General features: G+C 38.2%; 1 protein-coding gene across 1 annotated transcript; it reads right to left on the minus strand.

Annotated features, from left to right (window-relative positions):
- Positions 1–3,883: 3,883 nt before the first annotated feature.
- Positions 3,884–5,719, minus strand: LOC128528097 (P2Y purinoceptor 2-like). Its single transcript, XM_053500850.1, has one exon. The coding sequence runs from the start codon at positions 5,597–5,599 to the stop codon at positions 4,616–4,618; it is 984 nt and encodes a 327-aa protein (XP_053356825.1). The 5' UTR covers positions 5,600–5,719; the 3' UTR covers positions 3,884–4,615.
- Positions 5,720–27,000: the final 21,281 nt, after the last annotated feature.

Genomic DNA, 27,000 nt, shown 5'->3' on the forward strand with positions numbered 1-27,000 from the left:
TGCAAATGAATTAGCGATTGCGTTTGAATTTTGGCCGGCTTAACGCGCGACACAGAGAAAGTGAAAAAGCAAACGTGGTCATTGATTTTGCTATTTAAATATGGCAGGCTCATGACTTGTAAGACATGGGAAATACAAATGGACTTTTCTTTTTTATTTGAAATTTGGCAGTCAGTGTGTGTTCACGAAGGCGAAACAGGAAACGGTAATGCAAAGTTTGCAGTTGCATTTGAATTATGGCACACTTTGTGCGCCCACATATGGGAAATGCAATTTGCAATTCCTTTTGAATATTGTCTGGGATATCGCTCCATAGAAATCGGCGATCCATTGAAAATGTCTTTATGAACGCACCTTGCACATGCATTAACTCTGGGTAACCAGGTTGATTAAACTTACTCTTCTTAGGTGTTTTGTAACCGACATACCCACTGTATGCGGGTTTGGGGTTAATCAACCCAGAGGTTATGATTAACCAAATGGTAAGTTAACCAAACTTTCTGGAATATCCCCCTGCTCTGTCGCGACTGTTTTCAAAGGTGAGGAGCTGGCTAATTTGTTTTTGTTGTTGTTGTTGTTGTTGTTGTTTTACTTTACAGCAGTGATTCCGTTAGTATGTGCTCACACGAGTGTGACTAGCGATGTTCCTTGCTTATCTTTAAACGGTTTTAAAAACGGTCTCCCCGTTAATGTGTGTGTGTGTGTGTGTATTCACCCAGCAGGGGAGACGGTTACCTACAATTCCGCAACGCAAGAGAGAGAAAAACCGTTGGCTCAGTTGTGATGACGTGATGCTCGGTGTCAAAACAAGAAGCGCATGCGTGATACATAATACTTGGTGCTCGTAAACCAAGACAACGCTCGTTTTTAAGTCAAAATTTATTAAAAATCTTTGCTCGTCTTGCCGAACACGTGTAAACCGTGTTACTCGTAATCCAAGGTTCCACTGTATTTCCAATAGCATGGAAGAAGAGCATCCTGAACTATAAAAAAAAGCTCTTAGTGTAGCTAGATCAACATACAGTATCTCTCCACTCTTATAGAAAATAACAAAAATAATCCTAGATTTTTATTTAATACCGTAGCCAAATTAACTAGAAATAAGACCACTTCAGAAATCTCCACAACAACATCATGCAATAGTGAGGACTTTATGAATTTTTTTAATAATAAAATTATAAATATCAGGCATAAAATTGAGAATCTAGAATACTTTACTCCCCTTGAAGAGAATGAACTAATTTTACTCATCTCTAATGCAACATCCTCTGGGCAACATAATCCGTAAGCATGGTATTAGTTTTCATTGTTATGCTGACGACACACAGTTATATGTCTCAGCAAAACCTGATGAGAAAAAACAGCTTACTAAAGTTGAGCAATGTGTGCAGGACATAAGAAATTGGATGCTAATTAACTTCCTTCTGCTTAATCCGGATAAGACAGAAATTCTAGTCATAGGACCACAAGCAGCTAGAAGTAAAATTTTAGATCACACTGTAACTTTAGATGGCCTTTCTGTTCCATCAAGTGCAACAGTAAAAGACCTCGGTGTGATTATAGATTCCAGCCTTTCATTTCAAGCTCATGTAGATAATATTACCAGGATAGCATTCTTTCACCTCAGAAATATTGCCAAGATAAGAAATATACTGTCGCTAAACGAAAAACTAGTTTATCCTTTTTTCACCTCTAGGTTGGACTATTGTAATGCCTTACTGTCTAGTTGTTCAACTAGGTGCATAGACAAGCTTCAGCTAGTCCAGAACGCAGCAGCGAGAGTCCTCACTAGAACCGGAAGATACGAGCACAACAAACATACCTTATCTTCCTTTCATTGGCTCCCCGTGAAATTTCGCATTGATTTTAAAATACTACTCTTGACATATAAAGCATTAAATGGTCTCGCGCCGCAGTATCTGAGCGAACTGCTAGTGTCTTACGATCCGCCACGGCTATTTCGATCAAAGGATGCAGGCTGCTTGTCAGTACCGCGTATTATGAAAACTACAGCTGGGAGCAGAGCTTTTTCTTACAAAACCCCAAAATTATGGAATAGTCTTCCAAATAATGTTCGGGACTCAGTCACAGTCTCAGTGTTTAGGTCCAGGTAAAAGCCTATTTATTTAATCAAGCATTTTTATAAATAGATTTGTCTTGGGTAAAGGGGCAGATCTGGGGGACTCATGGATGTAGAGTATTAGGTGAACTGGTATGTTTAGATGCTGTCTTCCCCACTCTCATTGATCACTCAGGTTTGTTGATGGTGAGGTGATTGTTTGCTTTACATCTCAGGGAGCCCTTATGTCTGTGTTTCCTTTTGGGTCTCCCTTTTAGTTATGCTGTTATAGTTAGTCCTGCCGGAGTCTCTGCTTGCACTCTACACTAAATATACATTCACATTATACATTATGTGACTGCGACCATATCTAACTGTTATCTCTCCTCTTCTGCTCTCCCCTCTTCTGTTCTCTCTCCCCCTCTCTCTCTTCCCTCTCTCTGTCGAGCTACACATGTCGTTCCTGAGCTGCCAGTGATCCAGACTCCCTCTGCCCTCCGGGCCTGTCTGACCCATCCTGGTGCCCCGCTTCTGGTTGGAGATCGCGTCATATGTCTCTTTGGGATGCGTCTGGTGTCTGGGGATGGTTTCACTCTACCATGAAGATGGTTCTGGCCTCGACTGGTGTTGACAGCTGTTTCTCTGAGGACTTGACTTGGCTGCAGTTGCTTGATAGTTCAAGACTGGAATTTCCTACAAGTCTACCTAAGTCTCCAATAACTACCTGGACTCTATACTAACAACAATTAACATCAACTGTTACAGCTGAACTGGCTGCCACCTAACACACAGTATAAATGTAGATCAATCCCTGCTATCTGTTTCACCCAAATGAGAATGGGTTCCCTGTTGAGTCCGGTTTCTCTCAAGGTTTCTTCCTATTACCATTTCAGGGAGTTTTTCCTTGCCACTGTCACCCTTGGCTTGCTCACCAGGGACAATCTGCTCATTTTGATTCATGCACACTCACATTCCATACAGACTTAAATAATTCTTTTGATTTTGTAAAGCTGCTTTGCGACAATGACAATTGTTAAAAGCGCTATACACATAAAATTCTTGCTTTTTTATTTTATTTATTTATAAAAAATGTTTAATTATATGCTTTTTCTTGATATTTGTAATCTTTAAATAAATAATAAGTAATTTATTGCTTTTTATATGAATTTCTAAAGTTAACCTTTTTGGCATATGAGTATACAGATTAAGATTTTGAGACATAAGAATTGTAATTTTTTGACGATAAATAAAAAGTATGACAAATAAAAATGAATAATCTGCTTTAATTAAGCAGAAGCTTGCTGACATAAGCTAATATATTTTTATATTTTATACAATATACAATTAAAGGTGTGTCCAAACTTTTGGCCTGTACTGTATATATATATATTTTCATGACCATTTACATTGGTAGTTTCTTACTGAAGGCATCAAAACTATGAATGAACACGTGGAGTTATGTACTTACTTACGTACTTAAAAGGTGAAATAACTGAAAACATGTTTTATATTCTAGTTTTTTTCAAAATAGCCACCCTTTGCTCTGATTACTACTTTGCACACTCTTGGCATTCTCTCGATGAGCTTAAAGGGGTAGTCACCTGAAATGGTTTCCAACAGTCTTGAAGGAGTTCCCAGAGGTGTTTAGCACTTGTTGGCCCCTTTGCCTTCACTCTGCGGTCCAGCTCACCCCAAACCATCTCGATTGGGTTCAGGTACGGTGACTGTGGAGACCTTTTTTTGTTAAGTACATAACTCCACATGTGTTCATTCATAGTTTTGATGCCTTCAGTGAGAATCTTCCAATGTAAATGGTCATGAAAATAAAGAAAACACATTGACAGATAGATGAGAAGGTGTGTCCAAACTTTTGGCCTGTACTGTATATACTTGTTACAGCTAGAATACTGTACATAATCTGTTATGACATGAAAGCTATTAAGTTCAGGGAGTCATTTCTTTTTTTTGTCTGTCGATTTGCATATAACATTTCAACTCATCATACTTGTTTCATCGTCATAGTAATTTCCGAAATACCAAAGCTGTGAAACATGTACAAAGCAAGTGAGGTCATGTTATTTCTAACATTAACAACCATAAACAATCGTTTCCTCATCAGCATTTTTTTTTATATTTGTCTTTTTTTCTCTCTGCGTCCTAAAAGATTTCTTATGTTTATTAAAGTTAAAAGAACAGTTTGTATACAAAGTATTACAAAGTCCTCAACCCTGCAAAAGCTGTTAAAAGGTAATAATGGACAAAATTGTATAGGAGACTTTACAAAGGTATACCATGTAATTCCTGAGCACTAAATTTAAAAAATAAAAAAATGGATGCGACTGTTTGCGTTTTTTTGTTTTTTGGAAGCACATTTACAAGTGAAGCAGAATTCGCTCTCTGGCAGTCCTGGCCTGTCTTTTAAAGTTACACCATCCAGTCCTTAACACAGATCCAACACAGCTCCACAATAACATTCTATTTTCCAGTATTCCACTTTATTTCTTGGTCTTGCAAACCTCTCTGTCCTTCACATTCATGTTCTTTTTGTTTAATTTTTCAATTATTGAGAGGTTGAAGTTTATTCTCCTCAGCTCTTTGGCCTTGCTTCCACTTAGGTAGACTTTGTCGGAAGCCCTGGCCAGCCATGAAGTAAAGGATAGGGTTAATGCAGCTGTTAATGCTTGCTATGGACGCTGATACCTTGTATGCTATTCTAGAGCCTTCCCGGAGGTTGCAGTTTACATTCGGATTGTGGCGGAAAAAGTTGTTGACACTCCGTGTGAAGTGCAAGGGCGCACAGCAGACTATGAAGGCCAGCAGTACGATGACGATCATCTTTACAGACTTCTTCTTGGAGTGCCGAGACACTGTACCTCCTACTGTGCCTGGTTGTATGAGTTGATGCACCATAAGGCTGTTGCAAACTATCACTATAATAAATGGTATTAGAAAGAAAAGAACCAAAATGGCAGAGCTGTAGGGCAGGAAGTATTTAAAGAGGTCTCCCGATGTGGTGTCTGTGCAGGTAGTTTCATTCTTGGTTCGGGAAAAGTAAAGCACTGGCGCTTGGAAAATGAGGATAACTACCCAGATCACGAACGAGGTGTATCGGGCACGGCGGGCATTAACCCAGCTCATTGATCGCACTGGGTGGCAAACAACTATGTAGCGATGGACATTGATGCAACTGAGGAAAAGGATGCTACCATAGAGATTGGCGTGGAAGAGAAAGCGGATAAGTTTGCAGAAAACTTCAGTAAATGGCCAGTTTTTATTGGACGCGTAATAATAGATCAAAAAGGGTAGTGTAAGGATATAGAGTGTGTCACACACACACAGATTTATCATGTAGATAGTGTTGGGGCTCCAGTGTTTAAGCCGGCAACAGATAAAATATATGGCGGTGAGGTTGAGCAGGAGGCCAAACACCAGCACAATGCTGTAGACAACTGGTAGCAGGATGTTATTAAAATCCTCATTTAAATTACATCTGTTAGAAGCACTGATGTTGATAAAACTGGATGCATTTTGAGCAGCCATCTTGCTTCATGGAAGTCTGATAAAAGGAGAGAAAAAAATAGGCACATTATACACTGTGTACATGAATCTGATTGTGATAGCAAAGGGAAATCTACAAAACAGGAACATTTGCACAATTTTCCTTTTGTGTTTAGTAGCAGCGTCTGAGACATATCTGCATCCCCTGTCTAATTTATAAAGGCCAACGACGAATTTGAACACCAAAAGAAACATGTAAATATGTCAACATCCACCTTACTGAAACATGTCCAGCTAAAGCCATTCACTAGCTGATTGCACGAGACTGACTAGCCTGAACTTTTTTTGTTTTACATTATGAATGCTATGTATTACGAGATCTGATTTTTTTTTTTTAAAAAGCATTTTGCTAAGTCAGCTCTTAAGCTAACATTACTTTTCTTTATGTTTTTGCTAATCAAAGTGGTGTTTACTTTCGCATAGCTCATTTTCTTAGTTAAGATAATTTTTAACGGTGGTATAAAAGTAAAGTAACTTAAGAAATTTGAGTAACTACTTTTAATCAAGTGAATTACAAGTTACTACAAATAGCGTTAATATTTACTTAGGTCATTGTGTTCTGTACTCATTCCCCCAATAGAAACTATGAAATTAAAACTAAATCAGCCATGCAATTTTAAGACATTTACCTTAGTTGTGATTTTTACTACAGTTGCAGTTTCCTATCTGAACTTGTTTATGTTGATTTATCGTGGAATCCATGACTACCCAGCTACATATTTCACCTTGTCCTACATCAGATATATAATCGGCTTTGTGTCTCTGTTCAAAATGAGGCAGTGGTCCCTGGTTCACATTTACTGTAACCCACAACTTTTTTTGTAAACTTACCTAGAAACAGAAAATCACTTTGTAATCACAGGAATTATGTTTTTTTTTTTTTTCAAACATAGTTTAGAAAATGATGCTTGTTTTTCTTTAAGTAAATCAATGTTCCACAGGGTTTTTTGGCAACTGATCACAGAGTGTGTTCACGCTAGGCCACTGAGTTGCTTCTGTATTGCATGTAGTAAATAATGTGCAAAATTAAACTCCAAAGCAATGACATCAGCAATATATCAATAAACACCAAGCAATATTTGTCTCATGTTGACAAAAATATATCTCATATACACATATACAGATAGATACTCATATTCATGCACACACAAAAGCTTTTCTTTATCTACATCTACACCAGGAATTCAGGTGTCTCTCACAAAGGTCAAAGAAGTGGAAAGCAGTTTGTTTTCAAGTTTATCAGATTCTGCACTCTACTTTATGACTAGTCCAATGCATACTACATACTCTATATCATACCTTACAGACATAAAGTACAAATATCAGACATGAAGGGTACTTACATGAATGAATCCACAAGTCAAAATCTCTATATTTCACTTTGCCTGTCTGTCCTTCCTTCTCTGTCTACTCACTCAATCTCTCTCTCTCGCTCTCTGTGCTGCATACTTTTATCACTCTGCGATTTCTCGGATTGTTCTTTTTTCACCAGTGTAGGCGTTACTTCTCAATGGGCAAGTTGCCTCTTGTTCTTGGCTAACACAAACGCACAGTTTTGTTTTACATTGCCTTCAGTAATGTTACCCAGAGTAAAAGCATGTAATCTAGTTTCACGATCTTGATTAGGTTTCTTAATTCAGACAAGCACTTAAAAGTAACAGGACTGTCTAGCATACTGTCTTTTTCTAGGATGTTTTTAATTGTTTAGCATTGGGCATTTATGGCAACTCCATTTTTTTCCCTATAAAGTCAAAAGTACGTTTATGACCCTATATTTGAATTTATTTTCTGGTCTTGAAAACTAATATTTAGTTAGCCTATTAGGTAGATACTTTACTATTGAGCTACAAAACCCTAACACTTTACACTACAGGGATAAAGAATAAGCCTTTTGCCAGGTATTTAGTACTATCAGTAACCCTCTACATTAAGATTAATAGTTGTCTAACAATATTAGTTATTAATAATAACTAAGAATTGTTAATAGTTTTTATTCCCGAAAGAGTGTCAGCCAATTAAAAGGCAGTAGGTGCAAACTGGAGCCAAGTCAACTTCAAGAGCAAATGCCCATCAGCATCAATTTATCATGGAAGCTTTCTTAAATGCTTAAATGCGTCATTTACATAACAATAATATGTAAATTGCATGAAGCAAACCTAGTAGAGACAACAGCATTTCACAGCTTACCATCCACCATTTTAAAAAGCATTTTGCTCTAGCAGCCAGCTTAAGTTACATTTCTTTATACAACTTTGATAAACAAAGTCCACATTGCTTATTCACTTAGAAAGGAAAATTGTCCAAAAATGTATTCCTCAGATATTATTACAGAAGCTCAAGTCAGTGTGTTCTGTCCTCCACCCACCACAGAAAACGCAGCATTAAAGAGGTAGGATCCCATTTTGCAACAAGTTCTGTATTTAAAACAACACCTTAATTGCATTTGTATTTTTTACCAACAACAGTAAAAACAAGATTTTACTGTCTGTACCGGTTTGTTTTACACCCTTGTGTAAACCAGTAAACTGTGCATTACTACTGGCTACATGGTTATTTCTGGACTCACACTTGAGTCGGATGGATCGTCATGTGTCAGTCCAAGACGTAATTGTTCCTGGTACACATTTACTGTAAGGCCCACCCACAACCAAGCAAAAAAAATTTTCCATTTCATGTTTATTTTTTACATATTTCTTAAAGGTTTTCCTGAAAAAGCCCATAATACATAACATTTAGAACATGGAAACGGCTTGTGCATCTCCACAGACTCATGACTTCTTCAGTCATGTTTTTTAAATTATTTTTTTCCAGTATAGCACATCAAAAAAAAAATCAAACCCACATACAAATGTATAAAAAATAATTCATTAATTAGATACGGGCTGTTCAAGTCAAACTGGGACTTTTGATGTGGCAATAACTCCCAGTTGAGTTCCTGTAATGTGCATGTGGTATTGGTGAATCATTATTTGTACAGTTCCCACAGACAGATGCATCTCTTTCACAACTTCCCTGCTGAAAACTCCAGCATAGACCAGCATGGTTTATATGCTGGTCTATGCTGGTTAATACTGGTTAGTGCTGGTCCGATGCTGGTTTAGCTGGTGAACCAGCATAACTGATGGAAGACCAGAATGCCTGCTGAAAACTCCAGCATAGGCCAGCATAATTTATATGCTGGTCTGTGCTGCTTAATACTGGTTAGTGCTAGTCTGATGCTGGTTTAGCTGGTGAACCAGCATAACTGATGGAAGACCAGCATATCTACGCTGATGAAACCTTACCACCAGCACCAGTAAGGTTTAGCTGATCAACCATCATAACTGATGGAAGACCAGCACGCCTGCTGAAAAATCCAGCATGATTTATATGCTGCACCACCAGCAAAGTTTTGGTAGTTAAAATTGGTTACCATTTTAGCTCATTATCTTGTATTTAAATAGCTAGTACTGAAAATAGTGTGTGATGTAAATACATGGACAGTGTAGTGTTATCTTTAAATGCATTTACATAAAAAAGACAAAAATAATCCATTTACCAAAAACATGTAAATACCTTATTTTACATTTATTAAATATCTACTGGGTTGTCTAAAAACACAACACAAATTTTTTATGTAAATGCACTGGCAATATCAACGGAAATCACTTAAAACTGAAAAAAAAAAAAACAGCATACTGTAGACCATCATAGCTGGTCACCAGCTTGACCAGAAATTATACCAGCATACATTGTGTTTTGGTGCTGGTATACTGGGCACCAGCATCAGTAAGGCATAACAGTACCAGCATCATGGTCGCTATAATGCTGGTCACCAGCTTGACCAGAAATTATACCAGCATACATTGTGTTTTGGTGCTGGTATACTGGGCACCAGCATCTGTAAGGCATAACAGCACCAGCATCATGGTCGCTATAATGCTGGTCACCAGCACCTGCATCAGCAGGGTGTCCGGCATACCAGCACCAGCATCACAGCATTATGATGCTGGTCACTAGCATCAGCAGGGTTACTAGCTTACCAGTACCAGCATGATGGGGTCAGCTGTTCCGGCAGTGGGACCACTGGCATTTTTTTTTGGTAACCGTGAAAATAATTTAAAATGCTCCATCATTTTTATTTAAACACATAAGTGTAATACATCATTTGAATTTGTAAAGGGCTTTTATTTGTTAATGTACACTCACATATCAATAAAACATCATGCTTTTGTAAAATAAAGAAAATAAACAGGGTGTGCTTTCTGCCGTCTCAGTCTCCCGAAAATCTTTTTGAAACGCGTCACTAAAATGAACTGAAACTCAGTGAATACTGCACACACACATATATATCTATACATATATATCTAGAGAAAGCTTAAAGTGTCTCCTTTTATATGAAGCAAGCTAAATTAAAAATAAATATTCTCAGTTTATAAATCTAAGGAGATACAGTCTTTCTGCCACACTTCATTGACTGATAATGACCTGAGACAGGACACGCCCACACGCTATTCACAGGGCCAGGGTAATCTACATACAAGGGCACGCCCCCAAACACACACACACACACACACACACACACAGTAGATCCGATAAGTTTCCTGAGCGTGTGGAAGATGTCACGCGCTGTACAGGTTTTTGAAGCTCTACAGAATGTTCTGGACAGTGGGAGGAGTTTAGATTTACCTCAGAACAACACTGAGAGACTCCAACGGAGAACGAAGGAGGAGAATCCAGCAAACTGTTACCAGGGGTAAGTTATTAAATCTTATACAATCCTTATTCTGATAATGTAAAACTACTATTATTTAATTTTTCCTCATTTTCTCACAAGCTTTTGCCAGTATATGTAAAACATTGCCATTACATTTTTACTTACATGGTTTGGTTAGCATTTAGATAACACTGCTAAATCATGCTAACATACTGCCTTATGTAGCTTAGCACAAACAGTTTAGCTCACAATGGCTAAGCTAATGCCTTACAGTATGTAGATTACAGGTGGTTGTCAGTATCAGCTGTAGTGTAAATGTTTATAATATATTTCATCCTGTTTTGGATAGCTTTATGTTTTAGTAGCTATTTGGTTCAGTTTTGGGTTAGCTTATGACACTGCTATCTATAGTGTTATTTAGCACACCTCAGCTCCCGGTGCCTAAAATACTGCCTTATGTAGCTTACAGATGTTTGTAATATTAAGGTGTTAATGTAAATCATAATGCAAAAAGTATAAATTGTTGTATAACATTACAAAAGCTTGTGTTCTTTTTATCCATGGTCAATAGTTATTGATGATAATATACAGTAATTTTATTGTTATCATGCTTATGTATCGTTTTTCTTATTTTATAAAAAGTTGTGACCGTGAAAATGATCAGTCACCTTTTTTATAGAGACCAAATTCAATTAAGCAGGCAAGATACAGAGGGACCATCACTATGTCATGGAAAACACAGACACTGCAATCGATTCCTGCCTGCATGGAAACCTGGACCACGACAGGAGTCTGGATTCGGGATGGATCTCTTGTATTTTTTAAGCGGTTGGCCACACGATAAGGCTTCACCTATGACTGCACACAACCAGCACATGGACTGACCTCAGATGCTAGGAATGTTGCCACTGCTGGTTACAGGGTCTGTGTGCCTTGCAAATCAGTTTATGGTAAAAAGCAAAAAACACCCTGGAAATGCCAGGTACGCGATTTTCACTCATGTCTTGAGTTAAACAAGAACTGCTTTTCGAGAGAGGCACAAAGATGTATGACTGTGTATAGGGTGTAAAAGTGGGCTTTTACAAACCTAACACCCCTTCTTCATAGTGCACTGTTCCTGTTCGCACTGTTTTACCCTGAATGTCTGTTTGCACGGCCATATTTACAGGATGCCATAAATGCCTTTTGTGTATAAGATCATCTGTGTCCCTCTTCCCTCAATCCTGGACATTTACTTTGCACTAGGTGAAAGAGGTGACATTTATATGTTTATAAGTAAGAAAAATACACAAATGTCAGGACATGTCAGAACTACCTCAGTGCTCATAAACCTGCAGACCCCTAAATAATAAGTAAGGGGCCAAGATTACTCATTTACACTACTGTGGTGTGAAAGTAACTGTGTGAATGTGTCCCTGAGAGGTTGGTCTCATGTTTTGTCTTTATGAAATTTTTTTTTATCAAAACTTGTTTGGTGTTCATTGGTAAAATATCATATTGTTACAAATGTGCATATTGTATATATTGTTACATATTACAAATTATTAATACTGTTTGTATTGGCCAATAAAGCTGATTTTATACTGATTCTATTCTGTATTTTACAGAGTTATTGGATGACCATCTTGTAAAACCTGAATTTTGGTCTTGTTACTAGCATACCTGATGCAAAAGAAGCATTGTAATATTTGCATGTATTCTGACTTTTATACTATACCGACATTTGATGGGGTGAAAAGGCTACCATCAAATGTTGGTATTCTGGGATGCATGGGCTGCATATATTGTGTTTTGGTGCTGGTATGTTGGTCACCCTGCTTATGCTAGTGCTGGTGGGAAATAAAACCAGCATAGACCAGCAATGATACCAGCATATGTTGTGTTTTGGTGCTGGTATGCTGGGGACCAGCATCAGTAAAGTGACCAGCATAATAGCTCCATAAAGCTGGTTCTCACTGCTGATGCTGGTGGAAAAGAACAGCATAGACCAGCATAGCTGGTGACCAGCTTGACCAGCAATTATACCAGCAATTATACCAATATATAAATATTTAGTGAAAAGAAATGAAAGAATTTAGCCATGAGTCCGTTATTATGCTGCAATTCCTCTTATTCTTGGTGAATATTTAATCTTCTTTGCTTTTGGAAGGGCACTGCATCCTTGAGCAACTGAGTACTACAGTCGTGGCCAAAAGTTTTGAGAATGACACAAATATTAGTTTTCACAAAGTTTGCTGCTAAACTGCTTTTAGATCTTTGTTTCAGTTGTTTCTGTGATTTACTAAAATATAATTACAAGCACTCCATGCGTTTCAAAGGCTTTTATCGACAATTACATGACATTTATGCAAAAAGTCAGTATTTGCAGTGTTGGCCCTTCTTTTTCAGGACCTCTGCAATTCGACTGGGCATGCTCTCAATCAACTTCTGGGCCAAATCCTGACTGATAGCAACCAATTCTTTTATAATCACTTCTTGGAGTTTGTCAGAATTAGTGGGTTTTTGTTTGTCCACCCGCCTCTTGAGGATTGACCACAAGTTTTCAATGGGATTAAGATCTGGGGAGTTTCCAGGCCATGGACCCAAAATTTTAACGTTTTGGTCCCCAAGCCACTTAGTTATCACTTTTGCCTTATGGCACGGTGCGCCATCATGCTGGAAAATGCATTGTTCTTCACCAGACTGTTGTTGAATTGTTAAAAGAAGTTGCTATTGGAGAGTGTTTTGGTACCATTCTTCTTTTGGTACCAAATTGTGAGTGAGCCCACTACCTTGGATAAGAAGCAACCCCACACATGAATGGTCTCAGGATGCTTTACTGTTGGCATGACACAGGACTGATGGTAGCGCTCACCTTTTCTTCTCCGGACAAGCCTTTTTCCAGATGCCCCAAACAATCGGAAGGAGGCTTCATCGGAGAATATGATTTTGCCCCAGTCCTCAGCAGTCCATTCACCATACTTTCTGCAGAAGATCAATCTGTCCCTGATGTTTTTTTTTTGGAGAGAAGTGGCTTCTTTGCTGCCCTTCTTAACACCAGGCCATCTTCCAAAAGTCTTCGCCTCACTGTGCGTGCAGATGCGCTCACACCTGCCTGCTTATTATGCTGCAATTCCTCTTATTCTTGGTGAATATTTAATCTTCTTTGCTTTTGGAAGGGCACTGCATCCTTGAGCAACTGAGTACTACAGTCGTGGCCAAAAGTTTTGAGAATGACACAAATATTAGTTTTCACAAAGTTTGCTGCTAAACTGCTTTTAGATCTTTGTTTCAGTTGTTTCTGTGATTTACTAAAATATAATTACAAGCACTCCATGCGTTTCAAAGGCTTTTATCGACAATTACATGACATTTATGCAAAAAGTCAGTATTTGCAGTGTTGGCCCTTCTTTTTCAGGACCTCTGCAATTCGACTGGGCATGCTCTCAATCAACTTCTGGGCCAAATCCTGACTGATAGCAACCAATTATTTTATAATCACTTCTTGGAGTTTGTCAGAAGTAGTGGGTTTTTGTTTGTCCACCCGCCTCTTGAGGATTGACCACAAGTTTTCAATGGGATTAAGATCTGGGGAGTTTCCAGGCCATGGACCCAAAATTTTAACGTTTTGGTCCCCAAGCCACTTAGTTATCACTTTTGCCTTATGGCACGGTGCGCCATCATGCTGGAAAATGCATTGTTCTTCACCAGACTGTTGTTGAATTGTTAAAAGAAGTTGCTATTGGAGAGTGTTTTGGTACCATTCTTCTTTTGGTACCAAATTGTGAGTGAGCCCACTACCTTGGATAAGAAGCAACCCCACACATGAATGGTCTCAGGATGCTTTACTGTTGGCATGACACAGGACTGATGGTAGCGCTCACCTTTTCTTCTCCGGACAAGCCTTTTTCCAGATGCCCCAAACAATCGGAAGGAGGCTTCATCGGAGAATATGATTTTGCCCCAGTCCTCAGCAGTCCATTCACCATACTTTCTGCAGAAGATCAATCTGTCCCTGATGTTTTTTTTTTTGGAGAGAAGTGGCTTCTTTGCTGCCCTTCTTAACACCAGGCCATCTTCCAAAAGTCTTCGCCTCACTGTGCGTGCAGATGCGCTCACACCTGCCTGCTGCCATTCCTGAGCAAGCTCTGCACTGGTGGCACTCCCATCCTGCAGCTGAATCCTCTTTTGGAGACGATCCTGGCGCTTGCTGGACTTTCTTGGACGCCCTGAAGCCTTCTTAACAAGAATTGAACCTCTTTCCTTGAAGTTCTTGATGATCCTATAAATTGTTGATTTAGGTGCAATCTTAGTAGCCACAATATCCTTGTCAACATTCTCACCTGAGTTAACAAGACGATTACTGAAATAAACTCAGCAGGTCCTTTAATGACAGCAAAGAAATGCAGGGGAAAGGTTTTTTTGGGATTAAGTTAATTTTCATGGCAAAGAAGGACTATGCAATTCACCTGATCACTCTTCATAATATTCTGGAATGTATGCAAATTTCTATTATAAAAACTTAAGCATCTTAAGGAAACTTTTTTAATTTCCAATATTTATGTAATTCTCAAAACTTTTGGCCACTACTGTAGAAGGAGATTTAATAGACTGCCAGTGGAGAAGAAGGTGGTGTCATAACAGTAGGAAAACGAAAACGAAAACTAAAATATATATTTGCTTGGGGGTGTTTTGGTCACATTCCAAGTATAGCAATATGGGGGGATTTTTTTTTAATTGAGAGTATTTTTAACATTGTTTGTAATAGTCCCAGTAGGACAAGAACAAAAAAAAACATGAGTTAGACTGTAAGAAGGAACATGGCATTTATCACACTTTTCTGTAAAATTCAGGTATATTTTGAAGAATCAAGCTTTGTAGCAATGAATCCTTTATAACACCGTAAACTGTATAAGAGTGAGACAAGGACATGAATTTTATTAAGTGCGGCATCCCACCAGTGACCCACTAAATTCAATCACAATTTACACTCCCAATCTGCTTTGAGTCTGATCTGTGGTAAGATGTCAGAAGAAAGAAATGTAGGATATTTATGGACTGTGGGAGGAAACCCACCAAGAATGGGGAGAACATGCAAACTTCATGCACACAGACCCGAGGCAGGAATCGACCCCGCACCCTGGAGGTGCAAGGCGACAGTGCTAACCACTAAGCCACGTGCTACCAAAAGTGGTCAATAGAGTAATTTAACAAGAATACTATGGAGGCAGATCGGTCTCATAAATAATTTACACAAAAGACACGATGTTCACGTGCGTAACCCAATTCACATGGGTAAAACCCAATATATATATATATATATATATTCACAAAAAAACACATTCACGTGCATAAAAAATATATACATATTCATAATATACAATTCACATGTACAACTGTGTAAAAAAGATTTAGAATGTTTAAAATTTACGAGTGCCTCATGGGCTGTGCATGTGAAAATCGACTTACGTGTGTGAATATCGCTGGATTTGTGTGTGTGTTTTTGAGACTTTCCTGACTCCAACGTGCCAGCAAAGTCTCAAAAATACGGCACTCGTACTCTTTAGCCAATCAGATGCGACCTCACCATTCAACCAATCACAGCCCTGCAGGAGCGCTCGAGTAGCTCAGCTTTGCACACCTTTTGCGCAGTTAATTACAACGGAAATCAAGTTTTACCTACTCAAACCAAGAACAGGATGCACGTCGAAGTTATTACTTTATTTCATAATGTTTAATTAATGACCTTCGCCGAAAATAACACAGTTAACCACTTTATCATCTTTATAAACACTTCACCCTCATTACATGTTTGTCAATTAAGACAGTCACAGTTTTTAATTTGGAGAATAGATGTTTCTATGGGTCACAGGCTATTCTGTTATATCTGAATGCCACCAGATTTGCTTTTATTTCATTAACAGCTCAAATGTGTATAACATAATGGGCTAAATCTGCCTGATTGCAAATTTGCTTTGGTGCCGTCACTGAGCCAGAGAGCGGTTGTCATTTATAGGTTTTATTAAACAGTTTCACAAACAGTCTCTTCAGTCACCATTATTTCTTACAATATGTATAGTATATATATATACAGGTCCTACTCAAAAAATTAGCATATTGTGATAAAGTTCATTATTTTCTGTAATGTACTGATAAACATTAGACTTTCATATATTTTAGATTCATTACACACAACTGAAGAAGTTCAAGCCTTTTAATTATTTTAATATTGATGATTTTGGCATACAGCTCATGAAAACCCAAAATTCCTATCTCAAAAAATTAGCATATCAAGAAAAGGTTCTCTAAACGAGCTATTAACCTAATCATCTGAATCAACTAATTAACTCTAAACACCTGCAAAAGATTCCTAAAGGCTTTTAAAAACTCCCAGCCTGGTTTATTACTCAAAACCGCAAGCATGGGTAAGACCGCCGACCTGACTGCTGTCCAGAAGGCCATCATTGACACCCTCAAGCAAGAGGGTGAGACACAGAAAGAAATTTCTGAACGAATAGGCGGTTCCCAGAGTGCTGTATCAAGGCACCTCAGTGGGAAGTCTGTGGGAAGAAAAAAGTGCGGCAGAAAACGCTGCACAACTAGAAGAGGTGACCGAGTCTGACTGCGGAAGCAGTGGACTGAGTCTGGAGTAGAAACATCCAGAGCCACCGTGTACAGGCGGGTGCAAAAAATGGGCTACAGGTGCCGCATTCCCCAGGTCAAGCAACTTTTGATCCAGAAACAGCGGCAGAAGCGCCTGACCTGGGCTACAGAGAAGCAGCACTGGACTGTTGCTCAGTGGTCCAAAGTACTTTTTTCGGATTAAAGCAAATTTTGCATGTCATTCGGAAATCAAGGTGCCAGAGTCTGGAGGAAGACTGGGGAAAGGGGAAATGCCAAAATGCCTGAAGTCCAGTGTCAAGTACCCACAGTCAGTGATGGTCTGGGGTGCCATATCAGCTGCTGGTGTTGGTCCACTGTGTTTTATCAAGGGCAGGGTCAATGCAGCTAGCTATCAGGAGATTTTGGAGCACTTCATGCTTCCATCTGCTAAAAAGCTTTATGGAGATGAAGATTTCTTTTTTCAGCACGACCTGGCACCTGCTCACAGTGCCAAACCACTGGTAAATGGTTTATTGACCATGGTATTACTGTGCTCAATTGGCCTGCCAACTCTCCTGACCTGAACCCCATAGAGAATCTGTGGGACATTGTAAATATTTAGTGAAAAGAAATGAAAGAATTTAGCCATGAGTCCGTTATTATGCTGCAATTCCTCTTATTCTTGGTGAATATTTAATCTTCTTTGCTTTTGGAAGGGCACTGCATCCTTGAGCAACTGAGTACTACAGTCGTGGCCAAAAGTTTTGAGAATGACACAAATATTAGTTTTCACAAAGTTTGCTGCTAAACTGCTTTTAGATCTTTGTTTCAGTTGTTTCTGTGATTTACTAAAATATAATTACAAGCACTCCATGCGTTTCAAAGGCTTTTATCGACAATTACATGACATTTATGCAAAAAGTCAGTATTTGCAGTGTTGGCCCTTCTTTTTCAGGACCTCTGCAATTCGACTGGGCATGCTCTCAATCAACTTCTGGGCCAAATCCTGACTGATAGCAACCAATTATTTTATAATCACTTCTTGGAGTTTGTCAGAAGTAGTGGGTTTTTGTTTGTCCACCCGCCTCTTGAGGATTGACCACAAGTTTTCAATGGGATTAAGATCTGGGGAGTTTCCAGGCCATGGACCCAAAATTTTAACGTTTTGGTCCCCAAGCCACTTAGTTATCACTTTTGCCTTATGGCACGGTGCGCCATCATGCTGGAAAATGCATTGTTCTTCACCAGACTGTTGTTGAATTGTTAAAAGAAGTTGCTATTGGAGAGTGTTTTGGTACCATTCTTCTTTTGGTACCAAATTGTGAGTGAGCCCACTACCTTGGATAAGAAGCAACCCCACACATGAATGGTCTCAGGATGCTTTACTGTTGGCATGACACAGGACTGATGGTAGCGCTCACCTTTTCTTCTCCGGACAAGCCTTTTTCCAGATGCCCCAAACAATCGGAAGGAGGCTTCATCGGAGAATATGATTTTGCCCCAGTCCTCAGCAGTCCATTCACCATACTTTCTGCAGAAGATCAATCTGTCCCTGATGTTTTTTTTTTTGGAGAGAAGTGGCTTCTTTGCTGCCCTTCTTAACACCAGGCCATCTTCCAAAAGTCTTCGCCTCACTGTGCGTGCAGATGCGCTCACACCTGCCTGCTGCCATTCCTGAGCAAGCTCTGCACTGGTGGCACTCCCATCCTGCAGCTGAATCCTCTTTTGGAGACGATCCTGGCGCTTGCTGGACTTTCTTGGACGCCCTGAAGCCTTCTTAACAAGAATTGAACCTCTTTCCTTGAAGTTCTTGATGATCCTATAAATTGTTGATTTAGGTGCAATCTTAGTAGCCACAATATCCTTGTCAACATTCTTACCTGAGTTAACAAGACGATTACTGAAATAAACTTAGCAGGTCCTTTAATGACAGCAAAGAAATGCCGTGGAAAGGGTTTTTTGGGATTAAGTTAATTTTCATGGCAAAGAAGGACTATGCAATTCACCTGATCACTCTTCATAACATTCTGGAATGTATGGAAATTTCTATTATAAAAACTTAAGCATCACCTTTTTCAATTTCCAATATTTATGTAATTCTCAAAACTTTTGGCCACCACTGTAGAAGGAGCTTTAATAGACTGCCAGTGGAGAAGAAGGTGGTGTCATAACAGTAGGAAAATGAAAACTAAAATATATATTTGCTTGGGGGTGTTTTGGTCACATTCCAAATATAGCAATATGGGGGAAATTTTATTTTAATTAAGAGTATTTTTAACATTGTTTGTAATAGTCCCAGTAGGACAAGAAAAAAAAAAAAAAAAAACAGAGTTAGACTGTAAGAAGGCATTTATCACACTTTTCTGTAAAATTCAGGTATATTTTGAAAAATCAAGCTTTGTAGCAATGAATCCTTTATAACACCGTAAACTGTATAAGAGTGAGACAAGGACATGAATTTTATTAAGTGCGGCATCCCACCAGTGACCCACTAAATTCAATCACAATTTACACTCCCAATCTGCTTTGGGTCTGATCTGTGGTAAGATGTCAGAAGAAAGAAATTTAGGATATTTATGGACTGTGGGAGGAAACCCACCAAGGATGGGGAGAACATGCAAACTTCATGCACACAGACCCGAGGCAGGAATCGACCCTGCACCCTGGAGGTGCAAGGCGACAGTGCTAACCACTAAGCCACGTGCTACCAAAAGTGGTCAATAGAGTAATTTAACTAGAATGCTATGGAGGCAGATCGGTCTCATAAATAATTCACACATAAGACAAGATGTTCACGTGCGTAACCCAATTCACATGCGTAAAACCCAATATATATATATATATATATATATATTCACAAAAAAACACATTCACGTGCATAAAAAATATATACATATTCATAATATACAATTCACATATGTACAACTGTGTAAAAAAATTTAGAATGTTTAAAATTTACGAGTGCCTCATGGGCTGTGCATGTGAAAATCGACTTACGTGTGTGAATATCGCTGGATTTGTGTGTGTGTTTTTAAGACTTTCCTCACTCCAACATGCCAGCAAAGTCTCAAAAATACGGCACTCGTACTCTTTAGCCAATCAGATGCGACCTCACCATTCAACCAATCACAGCCCTGCAGGAGCGCTCGAGTAAGCCAGCTTTGCACACCTTTTGCGCAGTTAATTACAACGGAAATCAAGTTTTACCTACTTAAACCAAGAACAGGATGCACGTTGAAGTTATTACTTTATTTCATAATGTTTAATTAATGACCTTTGCCGAAAATAACACAGTAATAACACACTTCACCTTCATTACATGTTTCTCACAGTTTTTCTCACAATTTAGGAATCTCTCCAGCAGTACATTCTTTAATGACTTCATGATCGTTTGGTTCATGTCTTGGAGAGACAGCCACTGAACATTGATAACCTACAGTTCATTTACAGACAGGAGCTGGTGGTTATTGGTGCCCTGAATGAAATGATACATATTCCAGAAGATGTCATGACAACCCTGTCAAATCTAAGCAACCTCATACAGCGTCAGTGAATCAGACAATTTTTTATATATATATATATATATATATATATATATATATATATATACACACACACACACTACCGTTCAAATGTTTGGGGTCACTTTCTAACTCCATGATCGTTACTGATATTTTTATTTCTTTCTACATTGTAAAGGAATGCTGAAGGCGTCCAAAAAATGCCTTAATCTCCTTTGAACAGTTAATGGTGAGATGTGTCTGCTCCTTTTGCTCTGTAAAGACTTCATAACGTCTCTAATCTGAGGTGCTGTTAATTGGTCATTTTTCAGGCTGATAACTCTAAATGAACTTCTCGTCTGTGGCAGAGGTAGGTTTTGGTCTCGCCCTCCTGGGATGGCCTTCATGAGAGCCAGTTTCATTATGGTGCTTGACGGATTTTGCAAATGCACTTGACAATATTGTTCTTGCAAGAACTATTACAAAAAGGCTGACCTCTGTAGTATATATATATATATATATATATATATATATAAATATATATATATTTCTTTTTCAAAAAGTTTTGCCAGCTGCTATGTAAAGGTGGTGTTATTTTATTTTATCAATTAACTCTTGTCAACGGTTGAAACAGTCTTTTATAATTATTGATAATTCACTCTAAGCTGCATGAATGGATAAATTGAGAGCCAGGATTTTTTTATTCTTTACAATAAACATAATTCTCCCACAAGACTCAAGGCTTTACTTATTGCATTACTGGATAAATCAACATTTTTAACTAATCTCTTGAATGAATGAATGAATGAATGAATGAAATACATATTTAGCAACCACTTGTCTTCACCTCCTGATACAATTGATACGACCTTTATTTAAAGCTAAAGTTACTTTTAAAATGTTTTACCTTTTCAAAAACTCTATTTTGGTTTGTATAGACATTAGTGTTTATCTCAGAAATAAAAACTTTACATATATACTTATATATATATATATATATATATATATATATATATATATATATATACACAGGTCCTTCTCAAAAAATTAGCATATTGTGATAAAGTTCATTATTTTCTGTAATGTACTGATAAACATTAGACTTTTATATATTTCAGATTCATTACACACAACTCAAGTAGTTCAAGCCTTTTAATTGTTTTAATATTGATGATTTTGGCATACAGCTCATAAAAACCCAAAATTCCTATGTCAAAAAATTAGCATATTTCATCCGTCCAATAAAAGAAAAGTGTTTTTAATACAAAAAAAGTCAACCTTCAAATAATTATGTTCAGTTATGCACTCAATACTTGGTCGGGAATCCTTTTGCAGAAATGACTGCTTCAATGCAGCGTGGCATGGAGGCAATCAGCCTGTGGCACTGCTGAGGTGTTATGGAGGCCCAGGATGCTTCGATAGCGGCCTTAAGCTTATCCAGAGTGTTGGGTCTTGCGTCTCTCAACCTCCTCTTTACAATGTCCCACAGATTCTCTATGGGGTTCAGGTCAGGAGAGTTGGCAGGCCAATTGAGCACAGTAATACCATGGTCAATAAACCATTTACCAGTGGTTTGGCACTGTGAGCAGGTGCCAGGTCGTGCTGAAAAAAGAAATCTTCATCTCCATAAAGCTTTTTAGCAGATGGAAGCATGAAGTGCTCCAAAATCTCCTGATAGCTAGCTGCATTGACCCTGCCCTTGATAAAACACAGTGGACCAACACCAGCAGCTGATATGGCACCCCAGACCATCACTGACTGTGGGTACTTGACACTGGACTTCAGGCATTTTGGCATTTCCCCTTTCCCCAGTCTTCCTCCAGACTCTGGCACCTTGATTTCCAAATGACATGCAAAATTTGCTTTAATCCGAAAAAAGTACTTTGGACCACTGAGCAACAGTCCAGTGCTGCTTCTCTGTAGCCCAGGTCAGGCGCTTCTGCCGCTGTTTCTGGATCAAAAGTTGCTTGACCTGGGGAATGCGGCACCTGTAGCCCATTTTTTGCACCCGCCTGTACACGGTGGCTCTGGATGTTTCTACTCCAGACTCAGTCCACTGCTTCCGCAGTCAGACTCGGTCACCTCTTCTAGTTGTGCAGCGTTTTCTGCCGCACTTTTTTCTTCCCACAGACTTCCCACTGAGGTGCCTTGATACAGCACTCTGGGAACCGCCTATTCGTTCAGAAATTTCTTTCTGTGTCTCACCCTCTTGCTTGAGGGTGTCAATGATGGCCTTCTGGACAGCAGTCAGGTCGGCGGTCTTACCCATGCTTGCGGTTTTGAGTAATAAACCAGGCTGGGAGTTTTTAAAAGCCTTTAGGAATCTTTTGCAGGTGTTTAGAGTTAATTAGTTGATTCAGATGATTAGGTTAATAGCTCGTTTAGAGAACCTTTTCTTGATATGCTAATTTTTTGAGATAGGAATTTTGGGTTTTCATGAGCTGTATGCCAAAATCATCAATATTAAAATAATTAAAAGGCTTGAACTTCTTCAGTTGTGTGTAATGAATCTAAAATATATGAAAGTCTAATGTTTATCAGTACATTACAGAAAATAATGAACTTTATCACAATATGCTAATTTTTTGAGTAGGACCTGTATATATATATACTATACATATTGTAAGAAATAATGGTGACTGAAGAGACTGTTTGTGAAACTGTTTAATAAAACCTATAAATGACAACCGCTCTCTGGCTCAGTGACGGCACCAAAGCAAATTTGCAATCAGGCAGATTTAGCCCATTATGTTATACACATTTGAGCTGTTAATGAAATAAAAGCAAATCTGGTGGCATTCAGATATAACAGAATAGCCTGTGACCCATAGAAACATCTATTCTCCAAATTAAAAACTGTGACTGTCTTAATTGACAAACATGTAATGAGGGTGAAGTGTTTATAAAGATGATAAAGTGGTTAACTGTGTTATTTTCGGCGAAGGTCATTAATTAAACATTATGAAATAAAGTAATAACTTCGACGTGCATCCTGTTCTTGGTTTGAGTAGGTAAAACTTGATTTCCGTTGTAATTAACTGCGCAAAAGGTGTGCAAAGCTGAGCTACTCGAGCGCTCCTGCAGGGCTGTAATTGGTTGAATGGTGAGGTCGCATCTGATTGGCTAAAGAGTACGAGTGCCGTATTTTTGAGACTTTGCTGGCATGTTGGAGTCAGGAAAGTCTCAAAAACACACACACAAATCCAGCGATATTCACACACAAGTCGATTTTCACATGCACAGCCCATGAGGCACTCGTAAATTTTAAACATTCAAAAATTGTTACACAGTTGTACATGTGAATTGTATATTATAAATACGTATACTTTTAATGCATGTGAAAGTGTTTTTTTGTGAATATATATATTTTTTTGTGCACGTGAATTGGGTTTTACGCATGTGAATTGGGTTACGCACGTAAACATCGTGTCTTTTGTGTGAATTATTTATGAGACCGATCTGCCTCCATAGAATACTGAAGTAAACAAAAAGCGCCCCCTGACGATGACATGAGCAACATCTTTGACTTACACTAATATTCTGTAGGTCTATCAAGTTAAACCAATTAATGTTTTTTGAATATGTGGAGCCCAGTATTACAGTAGCATTTTTAACAAAGTCAGTGACCTGAATTACATTTCTAAAGTATGATTTTTTTTCCTGGATATCATTCTACGCCATAGAAAACATAGGATTTCTTGATCAATGTCCTGTAAAAAAAAAAAAAACTTTCTATTAACAAAATATAAAATATATATTTTTAAAATTATAACAATTATAATATATAAATATCAATGAAATATATAGAAACCTGTCCAAATCATTCATTTTAATTAAAATATTCATTTAAATCTATGACAGTGGTAAACTTCTCCTTTGTCCAAGATCTTATTTAACTTTAGACATAAAAAACATTAAACTGGCCAAAAAGCAAAAAAATTGATCCTCATTTGTTTAAAGCTAAATGGGTTTAGATTAGAGTAAATTTAGCACTGTTTATGTTTTCGTGCTTAAGCATTTACAAGAAAGGATTCACTCTTGGAAATGTTTACTTTATATCCATAAATTAAGCCAAACATTGACGAAAAATATAAAACTGCAGGTACAGAGTGGCCTTGGTCAGAAACAAACAAAAAAAAAAGTCATAAACAAGTATTATTTTGTGATAAACATACAAAAATGAGATCTCAAGTAAACTAAAAGACTCCATTGCCAATGAAAAAAATAGTGGGGATAGGAATGCAGTGTGGATACCATTGTTAGAAATACTAGTCTGCATGTGTCCAAACAAATGAATAAGCATCCCAAATTTCATAAAGAGTGTAAACAGGTACTAGTTCGACTCAGCTAAATGCATTTTTGGGATCAACCAAGATCACTACTTCAGGGGTAGATGTATAAGTTGTGGAGTAAATAATATTTAAGATTGTATGTGCAATAAACAGCTGGGATCACATAATTAAAACAAGTTTGTTTGGATGAGTCAATAGTTGTAAGAATACTTTCCAAACAGAGAGCTAAGGCTTTGGAAGGAACCTCAGAATGTGTATTTATTAGATAAAGAGGCCTGTAAGAGCTATGGAGATTTGGATTCTTGTCTTTTTGGAAGGAGACAAGAGGCTTGTCTTAAGGAAGGCTGGAAAATCCCATGTTGCAAGGATCCCGGATATAAGGAAAGCATTAGTGGGGCCAACTTATACTGAAACTTTTTGTTCTTTTGGTTCTAAGAGCTTTTCTATTCTAGATTTTTATTTATGGAAAGGTTAATTTCCTCTATAGTTAGTGGGGTGTCATGTTCTTCTGCAACATCACAGTTTATCTCAAGAGGTTATCTTTGAAAGCACCCATTTTAGTACTACCAGGAACTGAAAAGTAGGGGTTCTGATTTATATAAAGTTGAATAAAAGAAATTTAAAAACAGCAACAGGCTCTTCCAGCCTTTCTATCATGGATAATATGCAAACCTGCCTGCTGATGTAATTATTTAGCCTGAAGCTGTCTTGCCTTATCTCAATGATCATGATATATGGTTTGTAATTGGAGGAGAAGGCGTTCTGTGTTTATAATAAGGTCAAATTCAGTCTGCAGTTCAACTCAGCAAGGAAAATTGATTATGAGAGGAACACATTTCTAATAGTTGGTTTACTGTACTAGAGAGCTTGTTCAGTTTGGCTTTACGGATCTTATTCATGTGTGCAGAGTACAAGATAAACCCCCCAATTTTTTGGTTCACACCGCTTATTTATTTATAGTCTTCTAACCTGCCAACTTCTTTAGCTTGGTGATTGATAAATACAATATTCATTGGACATTGATTGATGCACATCCTCAATAGTTTTGTTTAGTACACAGACATGGAGGAAATCGATGAAACTGACTATCAGTAATGTGAACTCAACCTCTACACACCCGTGGGTGAGACAGAATCGTGTCAGTCCAAATCATATCTCTGATATATCCTCAGATCTCCCGGAACTAGCGCTGGATGTGACAGAACAGACCATCTTCGCTGTGTGGGTGAGGAAGACAGAAACGTACATATCTTGACCTCTGAGCCCTGGCCCATCTTAGAATATCAACACAGTCCACATGGTAGTGTGAATGAGCAATTACAGCTGGCACTCACTTGATTTTATTTTTGGCTGAAGAGTGCAGTGGGCATGGTCAAATGGTTATTTTTCATGTCTAAAAGCTTCCTGGAGAAGAGAAAAGATGGCTGCTATAGTGTAAGGATCTCAAGAACCCTCAGGGGTTTCCACTATATTGCTAAAAATCTTCTAATTTCTTTTGCATCTTTAGCAGGCGAAATTTAGTTGTCCCACTTTAGCCTGGAGCATAGTGATGTCATCACTGCAGGTGGAGACCGAGGTCTCCATTTCACATATATACGCAGTGGTGTTCTTCAGTCAAAATTTCACAGATTAATATTCTTCAGAAGAAGAATTATAGAAATTTCAATGAGCAACACCTTTAAATTCAAATTCAATTATACCAATTAATTGTTTTAGATCGCAACTTTTATTATTTGTAAATAATGGAATAGCAGGTAGCATTTAGACCTGCAGTGTAGACTAACTGGGATTTCCAAAATTGCCCATATTCCAATAGGCAGGCACCCCATCTGGGGTGTACCCTGTCATTGTGCCCTACGTTCCCTGCTCCAGGCCGCTGCAACGCTACAGTATATAATGAAGTAAGAAGGATAAAGACATATGGATATTTTTACTAATCGAACATGCAAGATTTTAATGATTTAACAAAATGCCTGAGGTTATTTATAGCTCTGAATGGAATGTACATGAAGGGTAACTTTGGCCAAGAAAGTAAAATAATAGTATATTTTACATTAGGGTTGTAAATAGTAAAACCGATGAATGAAGAAATGTTTTTAAACAGTTTTTTTTCATGGGCTTGAAGTAAAAGCATAGCTTAAAAAACAACATGTATTTAATATATTAGAGATAAAGTAGATGGCATGATGGTGTATAGTGGTTAACACTGCCACCTTGCACCTCCAGGGTTCGGGTTTGATTCCCAGCCAGGCTCGATTCTCGGCTCTGTGTGAATCTTCCTGTGCTTGGTGGGTTTCCTCTGGGTACTCCGGG

This window comes from Clarias gariepinus, chromosome 7 (genome assembly GCF_024256425.1).
Source record: "Clarias gariepinus isolate MV-2021 ecotype Netherlands chromosome 7, CGAR_prim_01v2, whole genome shotgun sequence".
Classification (NCBI taxonomy): domain Eukaryota; kingdom Metazoa; phylum Chordata; class Actinopteri; order Siluriformes; family Clariidae; genus Clarias; species Clarias gariepinus.